Source organism: Watersipora subatra, chromosome 1, assembly GCF_963576615.1.
Source record: "Watersipora subatra chromosome 1, tzWatSuba1.1, whole genome shotgun sequence".
Classification (NCBI taxonomy): Eukaryota; Metazoa; Bryozoa; class Gymnolaemata; order Cheilostomatida; family Watersiporidae; genus Watersipora; species Watersipora subatra.
In genome coordinates, this window is record NC_088708.1 from 56,263,327 (window position 1) to 56,281,567 (window position 18,241).

Sequence of the window (18,241 nt, forward strand, 5' to 3'; positions counted from 1 at the left end):
GTTACTTAGTACTGTACCCGCCTGTTTCATGTCCCTAACGTAAACTGGGGAGCCAAGCTTGAGCTCCGATAACTGATGTGCTCTGTGTCTTTTGTTATAGTTCATAGTTCATTATGGTCCTTTCTCTTATTTCCTTCTCTATGTTTACTATTGGTTCAGTGCCTCTCTGTAAAGAAAATTGAGCAGGAAGGATTGACAGAGTAGTTCTGAGAAGTCTGCCCGTCAAGAGCTCCGATGGAGTCAAGCCATTCTCTAAGAGTGTTGCTTTGTAAATAGGGGTCTGTTGATTTCATCCACATCCTCTTTACAGTGCCAACAGCTCTCTCAGATTTTCTGTTTGACTTGGAATAGTGAGGAGAGCCAGTAATATGTTGAAACCTGTAAAAACAAGATAACTCATAAAATTCTTTAAAGCTGAACTAAAGACCATTATCGGATATCATGACTTGTGGGATACTATGCACTGAAAAGATAGCCTTCAGTTCGTCTATAACAGTTAGAGTCCCCATTGAGCCCAATCGTCTGATCTCTATATAGCGATTATAATAGTCCACAACCAGTAGATATTGTTGTTTCCTCAACTCAAATATGTCTGCTTCAAGTCTTCGCCAAGCACTGTCATAAAATATTGAATGATTGAGAGGCTCAACAGGAGTGGATGAGTTGATCTTGCATTGAGGGCAGCTTTGCATCATCTCTTTTACTTGAGCTGACATTCCTGGCCATCAAACGGATCTCCTGGCTCTTCTTGGACATTTCCCTAGAATCTGATCCAAAACCTCTAGCTGCATCTCATTGGGAATAACAATTTGTTGATTATATAATAACAAGCCATCAACCTCCGTGAAGTGTCCCTTCTTGTCCCAGTATTGGTGTGAGGCAGTGTTAGCATCTGTCTTGTAAGTAGACCAACCAAGTATTATTGGCTTCAGAACCTCCTGACAGATAGTGTCAATACGCTATGCTTCTTTGATCTTGCTAATCTGTGGATCTTTAGTTGCTATAGGTGTAGTACAGATGTTCAGTTCTAATACAAAGGCAAGATCTATGACAGAAGGTTTCTCAACAGCTGCCCTTGATAGAGCATCGGAGAGATGATTCTGACTGCCCTGAAGATACTCAACTTTGAGGGCATATCACATTAATCTAAGATGCATTCTCAAAACTCTGGCTGGCACTTGATCTAGGTCTTTTACATTCATGAGTTAAACAAGTGGCTTGTGGTCAGTTTCCAAAGTAAAAGCTTGATCTCTCAAGAACTGATCTAACTTGTCCCAAGCCCAAGAAATCGACAAGGCCTCCTTCTCAATCACTGCATAGTTCCTGTCAACGTCAGTCAGAGATTTAGATGCATAATAAACTGGCCTCCGTTTTCCATCTTTTTTGAATCTGGAATATGGTGGTCCCGATTGCAAATTGGCTAGCATCAGTAGTTACAATAGTTTGTAGTGCACAGTTATAATGAGACGTGACTGCTGTTGAAGTTAGGACTTTTTTAATCTCCTGGAAAACCTGTTCTTGAGGATGTCTCCGTACCCATATCTTGTTCCCTTTTGGAACAGTTTTAACTTGTTCCCTTTTAATAAATCATTGGTGCAATCATTTTTGAAAGATGAGGTTGCAAGTTAGCTAGCTGATTGAGTATTCCATTTAATCTTCCTAGCTCAGTCTTGTTAGTTGGTGCTGGATACTTATGCATGGCCTTTATTTTAGCAGGATCTGCGCTCACTCATCCAGCGTCAATTATGTGACCTAGAAACTTTACGGAAGTCTTGCCGATGTCACATTTTACATAATTGAGGATGAGTCCTGCGTGTACCAACCTAGCTAACACCAAGTGTAGAGTTCTGTCCTGGCTCTCGGCATCAGCATCATGAACTAAGATGTCATTCTTGTGACATAACATTACCTATGCCTGTTAGTAACCCTGACATGGCTTGTGAGAATATTTCAGGAGCACTGGAAATTTGAAAAGGTAATCTGTTATAGCTGTTAATCTGTAGCTCTCATCTAGACATATCTGCCAAAACCAACTGTTGGCATCAAGCTTTGAGAACACTGCTGTTTCCTAAATGAGCTATGCTATCATCCACTGCTGGCATAGGCAAGATTTCTCTTCTAACAGCTCTGTTTTGGCCAGTTAGAGCCACGCAAATTCATACTTCTCCTGAAGGTTTTAGAACTGGCACTATGTTACTGCACCAATCAGTGGCTTCAGTCATAGAAGATATCATTCTTTGGTGTATCATTCTTTGGTGTACCATCTCGAGATTTAGTCTAGCTTTTTCTCCTAGAAGCACTAATATCTTCCTTGGTGTGAATATACAGACTGATTTGCTCACATGTTGAAGTGAAATCTTGTAACAATAACCTTTTAGAAGTCCAAGCCCTCTAAAAAGATTTGGAAAATCACTTCGAATCTTGAATTCGATTTCTGATGTGACAAGAGACCAACTCTAACTTCTCACAGGCACATCTACTCAGAAGCAAAACTAGTTGGTCTTTAACGACATATGCTGTTTCTATTATAGATTTTTCTTGTAAGTCAGCCGAGTTTTCTGGGTACCTAGAATAGGAAGTCGTCTACGACCTGGTCCTAGTAAAGTAACTTGTGATTCCTCCAGTTGTTGGTTTTTCATCCATGACTCTTGATCGCAAATAATGGTACCATCGGCACCAGTGTCTAGTTTAAATTTGCTTTTATTTCCATTAACATCTACTTCAGCCAGCCACGCATTCTCAGTACTTTGATCTATACAGAGTTCTCCAGCAAACAAAAACTCCTGATCAATCTCTGCAGAGCCTTCATGTATTGTTTTACTTCTACACACAGCCTGCCAGTGACCAAGCTTGCCAAAGCTTCTGCATTTTGCTTCTTTACAGGACAATCTCTTTTAGCATGAGATTGCTTCCCACATCGATAGCATTGGCCTTGGTATGTGTTGGTGCAGAGCGGAAAAATCCGAGCTTGTTGCTGCTGTGGTTGTGAAGTGTGTTGGTTATACTCTCTTTGTCTTGTTGGTTGACTAGGCCTCTGTCCATGTAAAGCATTACTTGACCTTTTTACTATGGCATCTATTGCCCCAGGACCTGTGCTTTTTGCCACTGATTGCATTACAGCCGGCGTAACCGTATAGCTTCTGCAAAACTTAACTGCTTCAGCTAGTGCTAAATTGTTGCCTTGAGAAATCAATTTTTTTTCCAATGTCATCTACAATACCTAGTACTATACGATCTCTCAACATTTCATTTAGTGGAGCAACTCCGCCTGAAATTGCAGGACGATAGTTGTAAGCACATTTGTCTGCCAATGAACATAAGTCAGCATAGAAAGCATCAAATGGCTCATTAGGTAGTTGATTTCGTAAATTAAATTTGTAATGCTCATGCACAATCTTTCTGTTGTCTATACAATACTGTTGAAGAATATCTAATATAGTGTTATGTGACTGGTCTGTTGTGTATGTATCACCATTTTCAACTACTTTTGTAGCCTTGTCATCAATTGTATATAAAAGTAGAGCACGCTGGTAATCTTTTTTCTCTTCCGAAAGCCTAGACAAAATGTAATATGACTGCCACCTGCTCTTAAAACATCTAAAATTGAGTTCACACTAAATCAAGAACAATCTCACCAGGATGTTCATTTCTAGGAGCATTGTGTTGTATTGTAAAAGGTTGTGGTTGTTGGCTTCTTCTTCATTTCCTATTTCACCCATATATTGCTGCTAACATGTGGGAAAATGAGTAGTAAGGACGATGTATTCAGATTAATGATTAACGAGAGTAAATAGTGTGGCAATCTTTATTTCAGAATCTAAATTGTAAAGCAATGTATTATGTAGACACAATATTACCTGACGCATTAGAATAACCCAGTTATAAAACATAGGTTAGATGATATTTTATTTGAAATTAGTTACATCTTTGTACTGTGATGTCAGTTGGTTGTACCAGCTTTTAAAGCACCAATTTTTGCATCAAGTAAATTTTTAAAAATATGTCATTTTCATCACTTTTATATAAGTCCGAGTACAGAGAGTGTTAACATGAGAGCATAACTAACTTTCAATACTGTTACAGAGGATTAATGCTTGCTATTAGAAACTAAATTTAATCATGTGCGCTTCCCTAAAATAAGTTATTTGTAGAACAATTAACACCAACCCATTCTTTGCAAAAGCTCCAAAGTAGTATACGACAACGTCAACATCAACAGATTATATGCCTAGGAATAAGCTTTAATTCAACAGAAACATGAGCACTAAGTAGATGTAGTTGATTGGATTTGTCAAGCGTTTGTACACACAGAACAAAGCGTTAGTGAAGTCTATTTTACCTATACTTGATATAACTATCAATAATACATACAATAGAAAACAAAAGAAGAAGACCGATTTACTAGCTTTGTAGCAGCAAGATTTTAAATTTTATTGTTTGGCAAAAAGTTTGTTATAGTCCAAGTTGTTAACGCTAAGAAAACAAAAACAAGTAAGCACATTATTTGAGTTAGGTATATAATATATTTAATTATCACACGCCGAAAGCAAAATGTCGGAAGCCTATAGCATATTATTATAATTCAACTTTCTTAAAGCACATAAATTACATAATTTTTTTATTGTATATTTCAATACATCAGAGTCTTGGCTTTCGAATGAGCTATCGTTTGCCATGGTGAGACAGACATTGGTTGGTGTTTATACGATTTCCCCAGAGCTTTACCGCAGAATTGGTTACTGGCATAGGCTCGGAAATTGTGACGCCACAATTTTCATATGCGGTGTTGTGTGCTCTTACCGCCTATTTTATTGCTTACCGCTTATATTTATCAACTACGATAATGACGCTAGTGTCAGGCGAAGATAGGACAATTCCAGAGAACCAATGAAGATGACAAAGGAATTAGTGTCATTAGTTCTTCGTGTACAGACTATTTCTATGATAAATAACTCAGATTCCAAGCACCGTACTATGTTTTCCCGATGATATTATGCACTAGCCCTCTCATTTTATTGTGAAGTTGAGGGTCGCGACTGAGACTAATTAGTTTCAAGCATTGCGTGATCTCGCGAAAGTGCGATTGACATATAGTCCTAGGGCCACGCAACGCAACCGCAGGTCACAATTTAATCGATGTGATTTCATTACCTTTATCAACGACAGTACATTTATTGAAGCATAATTAATTAACCCAGAACATGTGTTTGTATTGGTCGGGCGTTAACACGATTCCGGGCATTGTTGATGATCTAGAATCCTAGTTTATTATTAGCGTTCTCCGAGTTTAACAGCACCGACTGTCACAAAAAAGCGCAGCCTCAACGGCAGCGAAAGGGATCGACTACCTAAGGCTAAATAATAATTGTGACATCACATTTTGAGAACCTGAACCAAGTGTTTTTTTTGCAGGACATACTTTTGACACCCTGTTTTTCATAGTTCTATAATTTTTTGTGTATTGAATATAGGCTCATTCGAAAGCCAAGACTCTGATGTATTGAAATATATAATAAAAAAAATTATGTAATTTATGTGCTTTAAAGTGAATGATTTACGTCTAATACAGCACCATCAAAGATAAGCTCATTGCTGCAATAGCACTAATAAAGTTCTGTCCTCAACCTGCTGAAATATTGCTCATGCAGCCTTTGCAAAAGATATAGGTTAATCACAGAACAAACCTTATGCTAGGGTAGAATTTGGTTGCTTCTGAACTCTCTCTTTTTCTTTTCAGTGATGCATTTAATGCGCGAACTATTGATAATTCAGTGAATGGTTCACCAGCCCTATTTAATATGCTTGTTTGTTATCAACTGTTTTTACTTTGCTGCTTTTAGTTTTTTTAATTTTATTAAACCATTTGATGTCAAACACTACTTCGTGCCAATTTTACTAGACTTGATAATTTTAAGTTGGTCAGGTTTTAGTTCTTACGCCAGAACTGGCTTTTTATGTGCTATTGAAGAGGGGTTATGAGCATCGATCCATTGTAAGCCATGTTATAATAGCTGCAAGGATGCTATTAAATATTAAACCAAAAGTCTGCAAATTTATAACTTATATAAAATGATAATCTATCTAACGCTATAAATATATATTCAAGAACAAGTGACATTTATGAACCATACTTATATTACATGCAGAAACAAAAATTAACGTTTTCTAAACAAAAATATTTGCATCGTTTACTCGGATAGGTACGTTCTGATTGTCGCTTTCAATGGAACGAACACCATCTGGTTGTCCAATATCTTCCACAATGTCTTCTGGCCTTAACTCTTCTTCTGCACTGCATAACTAGTCAATATTCGCATCCAAACAATTTTTTGGCAGAGCAAATATTTTATGCGTTGTATTTAGCACAACTGCAATGTGTAAAAGTTTTGCTCACTAAACGTAACCTTGGTATCACCGTAAATGTATACCGTTTTTATATACATACATGTACTTTGAAAAAACAAGGAACTACTATTAGCCTGAGACAGTTATTAATTATTTCTATGGTGTTGCTTTCAAAGTTTTAACGAAAAAAGCGAAAAGCTTTTGAGTTGGACAAAGAGAGAATTGATTGTTATTGATGTAAACAATTCATTATTAATACAATTTTGTGGATACTTTTCTACAGATCAATTTATATTATTGGTTCGTAAAGATCAAAGGCTGTCAAAGTGGCAGTCAAATGGAGGTGGCATTCACTTAGAGAGTGGCGCTCTATTTTTCAACCCTTCTCTCACAGTGGCAATCAAATAGAGGTAGCGTTCAAATGGAGTTGGCGTTCAGTTAGAGGTTTTACAGTTTTTTGTTTGGCTGCAGAAGTGAAACTTGCATGCTGCCACCCCTTTTTTCTTATTTTACATCTTTCTCTCTCTTGCAGTCAGAAAGCTGCAAAATGCAAAATACAAATACATAACGTGTAAAGTTAGCTGCTAAATCGAATGCGCTTATAATATGTACAAATAATGAAATTTATAAATGTAGGATGCATACCGTATCATTGATTGTAAAAACATTAATGCTATTTATTCATGGGTACAAGAAGTCTATTTGGTTCTAAAATCCACCACACTTATAACGCTATTGTATTGTTTATAATTAATTTATATATAATGAGATGAAATTGAGCTTTTAGTAGCACTATATGCAGATTTCTGAGTACTACGTGGTGTCCAATCGTATGAGACGGAGTTTCTGCAATGACTGTCTTATGGGTTTGGCTTTATCACTGACTTCCATGCAGCTCTGTTTCCTGCCTTCTCTTGCCATCTGTTTGTGTCCAGTTTCCTCAATTTTATGTTACGCTTAGAGCTACATCTCTATATATTTTTTACTATTTTATATATTCAGCGCACATGAAAACACAAGTTTAAACGCTTCCAGGCCGTAAATGAGTTTGTTGTGCAGTAGTGCACAATTACAATATCATGTGATTTGCCTTGCTTTGAACTGCAAGTCAACAAATGTGTTTCACATTATAATTCGCAGAATGCAATCCAAATTTCTGTTGAAATAAGTTCAGCTTCCAATGAAATTGTTCTAAAATCTAATTTCAGCTGTCGTTAAACAGTAGTTTTTATTTTGCTTAAAGGAAACTTGTAGAAGCTATGGAGAATGAACAGTTGGATGGTATAAAGAGATTCTACCTCTTGCAGACTGAGAGAGTTGAGACTTACAGACTGTTTGATGAGTGAGTTGATTATCATCCAAATCCCTAAGGTTTTTTGTTCTAGTGTCGGTTTAACCATTCGGAGCACATTTATTGAGCCTAACACTTCCATGCTGCTGGTTAGATAGTGCTCATTGCAATAATTATTTTCTAGTAGTACATCTCTTTGTTTAATCTAGAGTGTACATTGTTTTATTCTAACTCTTACATTAATGTGTTTGCTTTGGTACGATTGGTTGAGCAATGATCAAACTAATCTTGATTGGTCCAAATCCAATTGGTCCTGTAGACCAATTTGTTCAAAGATATTTAGTCCAAAACAAATTTGAACAATATATCATTTGGTCTAATAACGATTACTCTAAAATTGATAAAGAAAAGGATAGAAATAACGAAAACTCAAATCAGAGACTTATATTTAGTACTCATAAGTTGGAATAGCAGAAATTTTATTGGATTAAATGTTATTTCAGGTAATTTTTATGTCCGAAACAAACTTTAAAAATACAAAAAGGAGATAGAAGTTTGACATGAAAAGCAATATTATTATTATGCTAGCTCAATTGGAAGATGAATGGTCGTTAGACCAATTGTCCGCGACTAATTGATACAATTATCAGCAACAAAAGATAGTAATTGTTCAAAGGTTTTTATGCATGTCCTATATACCGCTCTGAATTTATTGTAGTATTTATTAAAATTTGTCATGGCTTTCCATTATTCAATATGTTTCCAATTTAATTCAACTAGATATTTGTTACACTGTGAGGTGGAGAGTTTCAATAATCCTATTGTATGTGATGGGAGCCTAACCAGCATATGGAATTTAAGCTATTCATTAATTAGAAAACCTAGACTATTGTTTGGTTGCACAGTGAATGAGACGAAGTCGGTAAAAGCCTCTCTGCTCACCAAGTAGCTCTACACAGTTACTGATACCTGATACTACGCAGTTAGGATGGGATAACCTGACCACATGCACCATTTTACACACTCAATCTATGCGCTCCTGTTTTTTGTTTGATATAATAGCTAAGGCTCTGCTCATCGAAGAGCCAGCAAAGAAATCTACGACCTCACTCAAATTAGCTGCATTGTAGACCCTGTGATTGTGCTTTACTGCATTTTTCTCCAACAGAGCACTAGATTTATTACCCAACCTCCAACTGCTGGCCTTGGCAGCAGTTTTCTGAGCCTTGCCGCTTGTTTATTGCCAGCATCAGACAAGGTTCACATAACCTTAGCCATCCCGTGTAGTCTGATAGATCAACTGCTGTTACGGCTCAACTGGTAGCCTGACCACATGTTTGCTTTTTTGGGTAGTGAAGGACTTTCCGGTGCTATGCTACGCTCTGTCTCTTGTGAGAATGTTCAGCCTTTAGTTGCTCCCATTTTTTGTCAAGGGCTGTTCACCTTAGCCATCTGCTAAAAGAGATATGTTAGAGTGTTTTTAAATTTCTTCCGTTTATGAGGTGTGCGAATGGGGTAAATGTGAGGTGCTCCTAATGGGGTACATGTGAGGTGCTGTGAATGGGGTACACATGAGGTGCTCTGAATGGGGTAAATGTGAGGTGCTCTTAATGGGGTAAATGTGAGATGCTTTGAATGGGATACATGTGAGGTGCTCTGAATGGGGTGAATATGAGGTGCTCCTGAATGGGGTACGTGTGAGGTGCTCTGAATGGGGTGAATGTGAGGTGCTCCTAATGGGGTACATGTGTGGTGCTGTGAATGGGGTACATGTGAGGTGCTCCTCAATCAGTTGGAGCCACGTGATCATCATGCTTGCACCTACCAACAGCAGAATGTGCACCAGGTCAACCAGTGGTCATTGCAGGCACAGTCAAACTTCTGACTGTAATACATGTTATTAAATGTAAATATTTGTTGTAGTAGAGCTTTGTTTAACTATTAGCGCTATTTAGTTTAACTAATTTAAATGATTGTTTGTTATGTTGTAGTGGGTTCCAGGCCTACCTCAAAGGAGCTCCCCAATACAACTTTCCTATGTATAAAAAATTGGTACACGAAATCACCACAGCTTTCCAAAAAATATCAGCTGACATTTTAACTATTGAGAAAATGCTTCTTGAACACAACAGAAAAGATCTAGCAGACTCTATACGAAAAATCCAAGAATTTGAAGAAAGGAAGCTCAAACTTGTAAGTCATAAAGCACCTAAATATACCATAAACCAACCAGTACAAACTCACTGCTACTTACCGTCTGTAAATTGGTACATTAGGCACCTCCTGGTTCTAGCTGTCTCCGTTGGTTTTTCAAAAGTTTCTGTTTTACCAAGTGCAACAGAAAATGTTTAAACACAGGCAACTCTTGCATATTTCTTGTGGTAAGAACTTCTTGCAGTTGAGCAAATCTTGAGAATTAAAGAGTTGCATTTTACATGAGATTATAAATCTATACCGTATATATAAATCTCAATGTTTGTCTGTCTTTTGTTTTCTGTGTCACTATATCCATTTCTAGCAATTAAAATTTATGAACAAAAAATCGTTTTGCACTGGATTTGAACTCACAACCTCCAGGTCTGTAGACCAGCGATCTAATCCACTACACTACATTGTCCAACTGACCATAGAGGTGTATGATTGTGATGACATTCATTACATCAGTTAAAATACTCATGCTTAAAGCCCGGTTCCCATATACGCCGCAAAGCACCAGCGACAGCACCGCAGGCTATTGCAGTAAAATGGGAACGTACACGCCGCGGATCGCAGAGCACCGCCGGTGGATGCCGGCGGTCAACACAAGAGTTTGCGCATGTTCAAATTTCGCAAACGGCCGCAGGCAAAACATTCCCAAAATGCACAGTACGGGTAAAGGTCACCATTATAGGAACGGCATGACGAGCGAAAATTTTATTTGATTACGCAATTATGTTTACGATATTATTAACGATGTGGCTTTATGTGAACATATCCCGCAGAGCCTAGCGTCGCAAGCGTTTTACTGCGCATGTTACTGCCGGAGTCTAGCAATCGATAAGGGAACCAGGCTTAAAGTGCTTGTGATTATTACGCGTAATGTAACGAATATTAAGCTGGCTTCAAACATTGTTATTGTTTTAGGAAATATTTAGACTACTAGCTTACTAGATAAGTTATTCAAATGTATGAGGTAATCATTTTATTACCAGTGCAACACCGGGCATTTGGCTAGTAAATAGATAACTAACAGGTCAACCTTGAAACGACAAATCATTGTTGTAAGACAAGGATGCTAGGTTTATTTTTTATCCTTATTTAACTTCAGAGGTGGAGCTGGGTGAATCTTTGTTATTTGGTATGCTATATTTCATGCTAGCGAGTAAGAACGCTTTCTGATTCTATACACATATCCTAGACTGACGTGTTTGATGGCTTTTGCCTCGCTACACATGCTTGTATGTGCTGTCAGCGGACCCGGCCGAGTTATTGTCACCTGAATTATGGTAAAATTACCAGATTTCTCCTAAAGTTTTGACCCATTTAGAATCTAAACGTGAAACCTCTAATTGTAGAAAATTCAAAAGCACTTTTAGTTTCAACCTTGAACCAATCCTAAACTGTGAGTGCGAGAAATTGTTTGTATTCATTCTCATGTTATTTTGTTTCACGTATACCAACTGTTGCCAGTAACTGTTGCCAGTAACTGTTACACTAACCAATTGATAGCGTTTCCTCCATCAAATACAGTAATATATCCTCAACAATGTGATCATGTTTTAAACAAAACATCAAACAAGCTTGTTTTTTATTTGTCCCATCACACAACATTTTCTGTTTAGTCTTGTTTTGTTGGTTAAGTCGTATTGTGGAATTATACGCTGAGTGTCACTATTGGTAAGCTGATAATTGTATGTAGTTGTCAGACACTAGCTTTAACAATACAGTCATACTTCGACTTACGAGCTTAATGCGTTCCGAGACTGAGCTCGTATGTCAATTTACTCGCATGTTGGTGCAATTTATTTATATATAGAGCAATTAAATATATATTGATTGGTTTCCATACTCTAAAAAATGCAAATAAAACACTCAAAACAAGATATTGTAACAGAAAGAACATGTTGGTTATTGTCCTAACTTACCACATGCTTTCCAAAAGCAACAAATAAAAAATAATGCAAGGAAATGTGATAAATTAAGATGTAAAATTAAATACATACAGTAGGAGCTAACGCTAGCATTTGCCAGAGAGGGAGATATAAGTTATCCTTTATTACAACAATTGACTTTGATAAATTTGGACTTTATCAAAGTCTTAAAAGACAAACTTAGAAGCAAATCTAAAAGCAAACTTTCATTTTTAACATAACGTAATTAAAATTTCTTCGGCGTTCATAGTTTGAAGTTTCTCGTAGGTTAGCTAATTTTTCCTTTGTTTCGCTTTCACGACTAGCCGGCCGTTTTAAGATGAACCTATCTAAGGACGTTTGCCTTTGTCGCCCTTTCAACATGTTGCGATTAGGACGAACACAGGTGTCGTCACAAAGGTTTAATGCACGACCACTAGCCAACTTGTCCGAATGTTTTGATAGATAGCACCGGCCTTTTCAAATAGCCTCGTTTCAGTTACGCTGTCACCGGCCAATTGTTTATCTTTTATCCAATGCCTGAGCGGTCTCTCCATCAGCGGTCGTGAAGATCGCTGCGCCGTTTAGAAACTACGGTTAGTCCTTTTGCGAGCTTAATGCCCTAATATAATTCTTCTGTTTGATAATTTTGGAATATTTCTGTCATATTGCTGAGGTAGCTCAATCACGCATACACATTTCGCATATTTTTCAATAATTTTCCGTTTAATATCAATTGTTATCATTTGCTTTTTCTTTGCATTATTTTTCATTTTACTGGCAAACTACGCACAGTACTTTTAATTCACATAATTATGCACTGAAAAGCGCGCACAAAAACATGGTGCAAAAATATAGCTTGAGCAGTTAAAAAATACAGATTGATGCTGTTGTCATAAAACACCTCTGGCATACTTGGCAGCTGACTCACGTGCTCGTATCTCAAACATGGCTCGTATGTTAGTGCCAGTACTTGCTTAAAAGCTGGCTCGTATCTCAAGTTTCTCGTACGTTGGAGCACTCGTAAGTTGGAGTATTACTGTATAAGCAAACAATACACTTAACCTATCAGATGAATAGAAAAATAATTTCAGACTCATCTATCTTGTTTAAAACTGTCAGAAAAACTTCTATAATAAAGATCATCAGCTAAAGCAAATATTTCACCACCAATACATGAAATGGAAATATCAACTTTTAATAAAGGCACGATTATACTCATTGGTGAAAAATAAGTTAGGGACAGTTATTTTTACTTGAAAAATCTGTTAATTATACGGCTTAAAATAACGAACTTCTGATTGTTCTGTATAGACAGCAGAGCTGCAGATGATGCTGCAGAAACAGACAGATGAGCCAGAATCGGAGATGCAAGAATCAATTAATGAACACAAAAATATGTAAGTTATCTATGGTTTTTCAAATCATCAGCTAGTAGTTGCTTAAACCTCACTTTACTTTCAACTCTACAATGTTGCTATGAAGTATAAACTCTGTTCAGTAGTTGAATATGTTCATATAGCAGACATGTAATCTCATAATGCTCTCTACCTAGTGTTGATTTGCTAACTGATCATGCAACTCCAGACAGATCTCAACCAGTAATATGAAGATGCTCAATACCTACTATGAGAAAACATCCTTATGATTGCTGTGGTGGTCTCAACCAGTAATATGAAGATGCTCAATACCCAGATAACATCCTTATGAAGGCGATGGTGGGCTCAACAAGTAATATGAAGATGCTCTATCTACAGTGGTGTCAGAAAGTCTTTGTCCGTCTCAAATCTCGCTGGCCATTTTGGGGAAATTTGTTGTGGCAGTCATGCAGTGGGATTAAACTCTGACAAATCATACCTCATCCTGGTACATCATTTAAAAATAAAATATCTGTAGATCTTGTTCATACTATCAGTGATGAAATTAGCGTCAATCAGGAATCAGTAATCAATTTTAAACCTATCAATGTCGATAAGTGCGCATTAACTCATTTTCAAATAAAAGATGCCAAAAAAAAAACTGTCTGATAAGATCGAGTACTTGTTCATCTGTCTCTAGCAACCGAAGGTTGACCAGCAAGAAAATGAAAACAGATTGGAAGGAGGTATGTGGAGCTGACATAGTAAGGTCATCTGTCAGACAGCGGCTCTTGGATGCTGGTCGCCGTGGATGCAGAGCCCGCAAAAAACCACTAGTGAATGAGAGGCAGCGGAAGCTACAGCTGTCTTGGGCACGCTTGCACAAAGATTGGACAGAAGAGCACTGGACTCGAGTGATCCTCAACGATGAGTTGACATTTACCCTGCAGCAGCATCGTGAAGACAACTTTGTACGCAGAAGACAGGGTAAGGAATTCAGACCTGAGTGCCTTTCATCCACTGTCAAGCATCCAGCATCCGTGATGGTTTGAGGTTGCATGGCAGCTGCAGGACGGTACTGTGAATGCAGCTGCCTACAAAGAGAGCTTAAGCACAAACTTCTTCCCTCTGCACGGTCTCTCTTTCCAGAAGGAGAGTGGTTGTTTCAGGACGATAATGCACCGTGCCACAGAGCAAAAATAGTGAAGGAGTGGTACCGTCAGAACGATGTGGAGAGAATGAAATGGCCATCCCAATTACCTTACCTCGATCTTATTGAGAGCCTGTGGAAGAGGCTGGCACACCTTTTAGCAGGAAAAAGGCACCAGCCAATAAAAGAAAGCTGAAGGAAAACATCATCAGTTGCTGGTTTCATGTTATCAATCCTCAAGGGCTGGTGATGCTTGTTCACAGCATGCCCAAACGCTGCATGATGGTTATAAACAGCCAAGGCTACCCGATAAAATATTAAACTGTGAAACAATCCCAATGGCCCTTTTCAGGGCCCCCATAACAGTGCAAAAGTGTGTTCTTTTCAATTTAGAAAATCAAAGGGACTAACAGAACTTGCTATGACTTATTTTCTAATATGCAGTGTGAATGGTTAGGCAGGGGTTGACACGGTAAAATATTTTTGGCACATTTAAAAACTAGTTATTTGTATTCTTCAGACCATTAGGATTGTTTTGATATGCGGTTTTATGTACGCATTACTAAATCTTTCCATGTTATAATGAATTTATTGCAGTGTTACACTCATTTGAACAGGTGAACAAAGACTTTGCGATACGGATTCTTTATTCTAATAGCTATAGCTGGACACACAGACAGACCAATTTTGAAATATATATAGCTACGAGTTTCTGCTTAGTTGAATGATTGCTCCTCTACTGGGTTTGTACTGAGGTCAGCAAGAATCTACTAGTTGAGTAGGTTTGCTTTTGGGAAATATCACAAGAATGCTGCATTCATTAGTGAATTATCAGTTCCACATTTAGCTTTTGTGCCATAATAAAGCTTGATAAGCGTTGGAGCACTCCTCATACACGATCGCTGTGTAGCATGAATGTTCACTAATCATACATCATAGGACAGTATGCAATAATGAGGCAGCAAAAGGATCAAGTCCCGTCTGATATAATGCATATAATACTTGGTTGATCTTGGATCATAGGTATCAATTGTATTTCATTTGCAATAGCATTGTATTGCTTTCCTGTTCCTTCCTGTCACTATGTTCTGATGGATGAGTCTGGATGATTATTCAGCAAGATGGCACCTCGACGTTAGCACAACACATGCTCACTTCTAGGTTATTTTTGTTTTCACATAATACATACAGTATGTATTCAGACAAATTTAGTGAAGCAGTGATAGCATTGTCCATCTAGATAGACTTACTTGCTACAATCTCAAGTGTCTGTATTGCGACATCGCATATTTTTTGATCACAGCTGTCAAGTTTTTTTTTTAAATGTTATAAAAATACCTAGTTTCCTTACGACAAAACTTTCAATATTGTTTCATGATTATCTTCAAGTAGTTACACTGGTATCAAGTGCGAATTATGATATCTAATAGATCAGTAAACAATTTGGTTTTCCTGTCAAATGGCCTTACAACCTTCTCAAAATTGGGTTTATTACTAAAATCACTCTTTGTTATTTGTGTATCTATGAAGCCTTTGTTATCATTCAAATCTTGCAATACTTATTAGCTGCAACAGTATTTGAACACACGCATCTGATTACTTAATATCATTAACTGTCTACTGAACACACATACTCCAGATGTTACAGCTTCATTTTTTTTTATAAAAATTTTCATCCTTTTTCTAGGGTTTCAGAGGTTATAAGTGAAATAAATGAAGAAATGGACACACTCAAGTATGCTTCTGAAGACCTGTACACAAATATGACTTAGCAAGGAATGCACTTGTCTATCCTATTCTGTTGACATTACTACAAATACATCAATGAGAGAGAGTATGTCGGTGTGTTGTATATTTCAACAATGCGGATCAGATCACATAAAAATTACTGTACTTTTGACAGCAAGCAATTCAAATAACCTTGTGTAACGTACAGTTACGGATGAGCTTGAGACACTGAGAAAGCAAACTTGAGAAAATTATTTTCAATCATCCTTTGACGCTTCATCAAAGTTTTCTACCAAATCAGGCACATCATCGTCATCATTGTCTATGTCTACACCTCCTTTGTTCTCAGAATTGGTAACTGCAATAAAAAAAGGAATGAAATTTTAACAGAGAATCTTGCCTTGAAACTGTTGTATTGAAAAAGATTCTTTGTTACCTAGGCAAAAGTTTAGAACATCGGTGGATGTAATAAGTATCGACCAAGTACTGGGAAATAACGCCTAAAACAACATGAGCAGGATAATCAAGATGAAGTCCAATGAATGCGATTTTCAAGAATAATAAATGATAAGCAATTTTAATTGAAGCCAGCTAACTCACCATCTCTACATGAATTTACTAGCACCTACAAGATTCATTTAACTTACAACCAGCAACTGTTGAAGCAAGCTTCTTCAAGCTTGCGAGATTTTCAGCACCCAATTGGTTGAGGATACCCGGCAACATCTCAGTAATTTCTAAAAATATATAAATTTGATCAACATCAGTTTATCTGAAAGTTAATTAAAAGCACCGAACAGCAACAAACGTGAGATTCCTTAATTTAATAGGAGCTTGAGTGGAAAAAGTGTGAAGAACATAAAAGGTAAACACCTTTCACTTTGATGAACTGATTCATCATTTGAATAGATGACACGATATGCCTCACAACTATCGTAAGTGATCGGCGTAGCATTGTTATGCTAAGAAAATAAGGTAGCTTTGTGACTTACGTTTGTTTTCAGCATGACCATTGATCGAGAACGTGTTTGCAGCTAAAGATGCCTGCACTTTTGGGTTGGTAAAATGAAGAACTGTTCCATCATCTTTGATCATATTAACTTCCTCGATACCAGGGATATTATTAACCCCTAGTTTTTTCAGAGATGCTTGTAATTTTTTGTCATCTGTAGCAGCTGTTCTGTGAATAACCTTCTTTTTCCTTCTGACAGACCCTTTTCCACCGGTTCGAACTTGTTCTTGTAAAATTTTGAGTTTCTCTGGATTCATGATGTGTCTAAAAAGGTGGCAGAAAACTAGTAATAGATGAATATTAGATAAACTAGTAATGCAAAATTGAGCCAGTAAACAGACGAGCGCATATATGCACTGTAAGGAGTGATTGCAAATGTTATACTAATAAATGATGAGAATTTGCCAATTTTAATTCCATTTTACCCACTTCTACCTCTTCGATATGACATATATTCAGCAATATCGCAACGTTCAATTAACAACATTCTAATGACTTACGACACCAACATAATAACTGAATCACGACCTCTAACCAAATGGCTATTTGCAACCATAACTACAGCATCAATACAATTAGCTTTCAAAACGGGTTAACACATTATAACCACGAAGTTGAACAGAGAGTGGTAGAGAGAAATTACCGTCAATATTTGTTACGAAACGGCATCTTAATGCAGGAGTAGCCGTGGTTAAAAGAATCAGGAGGAAAGTGAGTAAGCTAGTCGGCTTGTAACGAAAACCGCTAAAATCCACATATAAATGTAGTATTAGTTTTAATACATCAATCAAGCAGTTAACTTTTCAGCGTCTAATCAGTTTACCACAATTTAAATTATTTGGGTTACAAGCATTCTGCTTCACTAAATACAACGAATACTGGACAGTACTAAGTTTACTGTAAATTACCAGGCAAAAAACTATATCAATCGCGCGTCATACGCTTGCAGAATGACAAAATAAATATTGAATATCGGGACTTACTTAATTTGTCTGTCTCACGGGTCCTCCGTATAATACCACAACAAAACCAAACAATCGGTATAACAAAAAAGTTAAAAGGAAACACTAACTTGACGGGCTCGCGAGGGAGAAAACAAACGCTAATTAAAAGCTGTTGTAAGTTTTTCTTAATATTTGTAACACGATTAATTTTATTAACTCATTTTAATTTTTTGTGCTCTGAAAATTTATTTTTTAAAGTACGTATACTATAGAGTTGAAGGCTAGATTGGTAAAAGCATCACTT

General features: G+C 37.1%; 2 protein-coding genes across 2 annotated transcripts; one reads left to right on the top strand and one right to left on the bottom strand.

Annotated features, from left to right (window-relative positions):
* The first annotated feature begins 7,588 nt into the window (after nucleotides 1-7,588).
* LOC137385825 (required for excision 1-B domain-containing protein-like) lies at nucleotides 7,589-16,236 on the top strand. Its single transcript, XM_068072395.1, has 4 exons — nucleotides 7,589-7,687; nucleotides 9,628-9,829; nucleotides 13,060-13,145; nucleotides 15,941-16,236. Exons 1-4 carry the CDS (start codon nucleotides 7,605-7,607, stop codon nucleotides 16,023-16,025), a joined length of 456 nt encoding a protein of 151 aa, XP_067928496.1. The 5' UTR covers nucleotides 7,589-7,604; the 3' UTR covers nucleotides 16,026-16,236.
* LOC137385824 (transcription factor BTF3 homolog 4-like) lies at nucleotides 16,089-18,082 on the bottom strand. The gene is made up of 4 exons (XM_068072394.1): nucleotides 17,977-18,082; nucleotides 16,974-17,257; nucleotides 16,629-16,718; nucleotides 16,089-16,339 (listed from the first exon to the last, which is right to left on the bottom strand). Exons 2-4 carry the CDS (start codon nucleotides 17,248-17,250, stop codon nucleotides 16,239-16,241), a joined length of 468 nt encoding a protein of 155 aa, XP_067928495.1. The 5' UTR covers nucleotides 17,251-17,257; nucleotides 17,977-18,082; the 3' UTR covers nucleotides 16,089-16,238.
* Nucleotides 18,083-18,241: the final 159 nt, after the last annotated feature.